General features: G+C 40.5%; 1 protein-coding gene across 4 annotated transcripts in view; it reads right to left on the bottom strand.

Moving 5' to 3' along the window:
- The window catches only part of LOC106871681 (sodium- and chloride-dependent GABA transporter 2), a 20441-nt gene that overhangs the window by 10211 nt on the left and 4899 nt on the right, over positions 1-5331 (bottom strand). For 3 of the 4 annotated variants that reach the window (XM_052976674.1, XM_052976673.1, XM_014918279.2), the window contains exons 4-7: positions 3994-4260; positions 3529-3643; positions 2133-2265; positions 574-708 (exon numbers count right to left, since the gene is read on the bottom strand). In XM_052976674.1, the coding sequence (XP_052832634.1) occupies positions 574-708; positions 2133-2265; positions 3529-3643; positions 3994-4260 (650 nt within the window). The remainder of the gene's footprint in view (positions 1-573; positions 709-2132; positions 2266-3528; positions 3644-3993; positions 4261-5331) is intronic. The other variant, XM_052976672.1, reaches the window with a different exon arrangement.

The raw sequence follows: 5331 nt of genomic DNA, 5'->3' as shown, positions 1-5331 counted from the left end.
TATATATATATATATGTATGATGTAGGTATATATGTATGTATGATGTATGTATATATGTATGTATGTATGATGTTTGACTGGGGTCGATTTGTTTGACTAAAGGCAATGCTCCAGCATGGCCACAGTGAAAATAACTGAAACAAATAAGAGAATACACGGATACATACATGCATGCATACATACATACATACATACATACATGCATATATATATATATATTCAAACACACACACATTTTATATATTTTGAGTGAGGATGCCTGGCCTAGTGGTTAGAGTATTGTACCCATGATCATGAGATCGCGGTTTCAATTCTTAGACTGGGTTTCTGCATTATGTTCATCAGCAAAACACTTCATCTCACATTGTTCTACAATCACTTTCACACCTGACGTGTGGCACATTGTGCACCTGTTCGGGCAAAGTCCTTTTGATGGAGGCTGTGAGCCAACGTACAGCACATAGACATTTGATCATCGTAAACAAATCATTTGTGTAGGCCAATCAGCAAAAGCCGAACATCGCACACGCCATCTTCAGCAGGAGAGTCCTTTCATATATTTATGAGTTTACCTGAACATTCTTTAATTTCGAGACATCTGGCCGTAGGTAATAGTAGATTCCATCTGAAGAACCTTCCAGTGTGGCTCCTTTGCCAAGGAGACAAGCCAATAAAATATATGGAAACAGAGAAGTGAAATAAGCAACCTGGAAATATATGGAAATAGAGAAATTAAACAAGCAGCCTGGAATTGTATGGAAGACTTTACTAATCAACTATGTTATTATTATTATTATTATTATTATTATTATTATTGTTGTTATTATTATTATTACTATTTTCATTAACTCTCCTCTATATCACTACCTTCAACTAACTTTTTTAACCACGTAATAAATATTACGTTCCCCCTATCACATGTCATGGACGCTTCTCTCTCCATCTTTTCTCTCTCCATCTTTTCTCTCTCCATCTTTTCTCTCTCCATCTTTTTCTTTCTCTTTTTACCTTATTCTTCGCTTCATCCTCTTTCTTGCTTCCTCTTTTCCTCTAATCATGTGAAAGCGTTAATAACAGGTTAAGTAACGTAACGGCCAGTAGAATTATTATAAGATTATTAAGGTAGCAAGCTGGCAGACTCATTAGCACGCTGGACAAAATGCTTTGCAGTATTCCATCTGTCTTTATGTTCTGAGTTCAAATTCCACCGAGGTTGACTTTGCCTTTCATCCTGTCAAGATTGATAAATTAAGTATCAGTGAAACACTGGGGTCAATGCAATTGACTAGCCCTCTCCCCAACAATTTCAGGCCTTGTGTCTATAGTAGAGTATAGTCTTGGGAAAGGAAGAAGGAAATTATCCAGGAATGGCTATGTGGATAAGAAGCTCAGTTTGCAACCACATGCTACCAGGTTCAAGCCCACTGAACGGCAGCCTGGACAAGTGTCTTCATATATGTAAGTGTGTGTGTGTGTGTATATATATATATGTGTATGTGCATATATACATATAGATAGGAGAGTATTGTAGTTTGCTTGAAGCATTGTGTATTGTTTGTAAAGAATAAAAAGTTTAGGAAGGTATAACAATGCAATATAGAACAAAAAATGGACTGTATACCTGTTGTAACTTGGTAAACTGTAGTCCGATGATATTTCGGAATTAGAATTCCTTCTTCAGATCTTATTTGCTGGAGTCTCTGCTAAATAATAATGATAATAATACTCAGCATCATCATCGTCGTTATTCAATGTTTTTCCATGCTGGCATGGGTTGGAAGGTTTGACAGGTGGTGTCAAGCCAGAGTGCTGCACCAGGCTCCAATTGTCTGTCTTGGCATGGTTTCTACACCTGGATGCTCTTCCTGATGCCAACCACTTAAGGTGTACTGGGTGCTTTTTTACATGGCACCAGTACCGTCATTATCATTGGCCAAGAGGAGGTCAGTTTCCTCACATCAATAAGTGAATCCCACCCCCACATTCTCCTCAACTACTTGGACTGCCCTGTCTATGAAAAGCAAGTGACCTCATGTCAAAATTTGACTCAAGACCTGTCGACTCATGTGCAGAGCTGGCCCGCACACCAAAAACTAAAATAAGAAGAAACAACACGAAAGGAAGCACCTACCTTCCCTAACGACTTGATTCCTTTCACAAGGACAAAGAATACTATACACCAGGCGAGAAGAAGACAGAGGCTGAGGTCCCATTCCACTGTGACCATTTCATAGATGTTGTCAGTCATCTTTAGAACTTGATTGCTTAAAACAGACATTTTTAAAGGACGCAATTAGAATTGGACATTTAACAAAAAGAAAAAATCCATCAATGATATTATTGTTGGTGTTGTTTAGCTCCAGGTCAAAGTTGATTCAGCAGACATGTGACCAAAGATATTCCACCCACATGCACACTTTCAAACTTGATCCAGCATGCCTATTGAATGAAGAGATTCTGGCCATGACCATCCTGTCAAACTTGATTCAGCAGACATTTTGCTCAAAGATATTTCAGCCATGACCACCCTTTTAAATTTGATCTCACAGGCCTATTGATCAAAGATATTGTAACCATGAACCATCCTATCAAACTTGATCCAGCAGGCCTATTGATGGAAGTGATTCTGGCCATGACTATCATGCCAAACATGATCCAGCATAACCTATTGATCAAAAACATTCCAACCATGACCATCCTCAAAACGCCCAGCACCCTCAAGCCAGCTAATTGACTAATCATGACACCAGTGCCAGTTCTAGCACTTTCAATCTATATGTTGCTGGTGGGGAGATGAGTTGCTGCTCTCTCTAGCAGTTGGGTGTCCAGCATTGATGAGACCAAAGAAGGTCGAAATCACGTGATCTGGTGTTCTCAGCACTGGAGGTGGCTAGAATTTATCTCCCCACTAGCAGGGATATAAACAAGAGTGCATTTTGCACCAAAAAAACTAATGGTATCTACCACAGTATAGTTTGTTCTAACAGAACATCCAGGATTAAGTGGGGATAAAGATTATCTCACAGTGCTAATACTGTCTCTGTCACTAATGTGTGTGTGTGTGTGTGTAAAGAGAGAGAGAGAAAGGGTTTTTGCACAATTAGTACACTCTTTACTCTTACTTGTTTCGGTCATTTGACTGCGGTCATACTGGAGCACCACCTTTCGTCGTACAAATCGACCCCAGGACTTATTCTTTGTAAGCCTAGTACTTATTCTATCGGTCTCTGTTGCTGAATTGATAAGTTACAGGGACGTAAACACACCAGCATCGGTTGTCAAGTGATGGTGGTGGTGGGGGGGAAACAGGAATGATGATGGGAGAACAGGAAAACAGGGAGATACGAAGATAGGAAGTGAGGATAATAGGAAGACAAGAAGACAGGTTGATGGGAAGACAAGAAGAGGATAAGATGGGAAGACAGATTGGTATTATGATGGGAGGACAATAAAAGAGGAAGATGGAAATAGAGGAAGATAAAAAGGTGGGAAGTTAGTAAAACGATAGGAAAAAGTAGTTGCCGTACAAGAAATATTCTTCACTTGCAGTCTTAGATGTATAGTTGTAAAAGTATGGATCAATGATGGCTTTCCAAGATGGAGTAACATTTCCAGAGAAGGTTATCAAGTCTGTTAAGTTGGCTGGAATGATAGGTAAGAGTTTATTTATTAGTCTGGTCTGGAATGATAGGCAAAAGTTTATTTTTCTAAAAAGCATGAGGAAATAAAGTGAAGGCATGCCATATACTTCTGAAGAATTTTTTTCACAACAAATTCTAAATTTACATCCTTTGAAACATATCTGTAGCAAATTTCATTTAAAAATATCCATTTTGTATAAAGTTAGGAGGAAACAAAGTCTGTGGCGGGGACAGGGATCTTTGTATAGTTAGACCGAAGACAGTGCTCCAGCATGACCATAGTCCATTAAGTTGAAAAATCAGTAAAAGAGCAAAAGAATGACAGAATACAAAAATGAACATTCTACTTACGTCTGCACTCAGGACGAGTTTCATTAAACAGACCTTCAATGTCGCTTAGAGATGGTACTTGATTGCTGGGGTCTGTAGCGGCAATATTGGTGAACTTGTCGCCATAAATGTTTACAGTACAGTTGCATGTATTCCACTTGTTGTTGCATTTGAGCCATGGCAGTGACGATGTGAAGGATGCAAAGAGGAAGTAGATGGAATATGCCACGATGACGTTATAGTAGATTATAATGAGGAACACAAGAATCAACATGGAGTAGCCAACACCTGCAAAGATTAACAGTATTTGTACCCCAGTGTCACTTTGATGCATTGCTCTTACATAATGATGGACTCTTCTATCAAAGAGGATGTATGAGTATCCAATTTTAGCTGAACAACTTCCACAAATTATTTGTTTAAGGCCTCTGCCAGGGGTGTAGCCAGCCCACTTATGCGTACCTTTCCTTCATTGGACACTAAACTTCGCTTGCGAAGACCTGTTGAGGCAAGTGAAACCGAACTAAATTCGACGACTGGCACCCATGCCAACGTCGTCTCCTTCATTGGACACGAAACTCGGCTTGCAAAGACCTGTTGGGGCAAGCAAAAACGAAATCGTGATGGCACCTGTGCCCAGCGTCGCCTTTCTGGCACTTGTGCCCGTGGCACATGTAAAGACATTCGAGTGAGATCGTTACCAGTGCCACTGGACTGGCTCTTGTGCAGGTGGCATGTGAAATACACCATTTTGAGCATGGCTGTTGCCAGTACTGCCTAACTGGCCTTCGTGCCGGTGGCATGTAAAAGCACCTGCTACACTTTCAGAGTGGTTGGCGTTAGGAAGGGCATCCACCTGTAGAAACTCTGCCAAATCAGATTGGAGCCTGGTGTAGCCATCTGGTTCACCAGTCCCCAGTCAAATTGTCCAACCCATGCTAGCATGGAAAGCAGACGTTAAACGATGATGATGATGATGATCATCATCATCATCATATGTTCATGCTACATAATTAGTTCATTCACTCCATCAAACCGAAGTTGTCTGAACAGGTGGACAGTGTACCACGCATCAGGTGTCGAAGTGACCACAGAGCAATGTGAGGTGAAGTGTTTTTGTTGAGAGACACAATGCACCGCTCAGTCCAGGAACTAAAATCACAATCACTAGATCATGAGTACAACACCCAAACCACTAGGCCATGCACCCTCACTTATGTAATAATAATAATAATAATGTTGTTGTTGTTGTTGGCACTCCGTTGCTTACGACATCGAGGGTTCCAGTTGATCCGATCAACGGAACAGCCTGCTCGTGAAATTAACGTGCAAGTGGCTGAGCACTCCACAGACACGTGT

This window comes from Octopus bimaculoides, chromosome 25 (genome assembly GCF_001194135.2).
Source record: "Octopus bimaculoides isolate UCB-OBI-ISO-001 chromosome 25, ASM119413v2, whole genome shotgun sequence".
NCBI lineage: Eukaryota > Metazoa > Mollusca > Cephalopoda > Octopoda > Octopodidae > Octopus > Octopus bimaculoides.
Note: the sequence above shows the minus strand (reverse complement) of the source record. Positions and strands in the feature narration are given on the sequence as shown.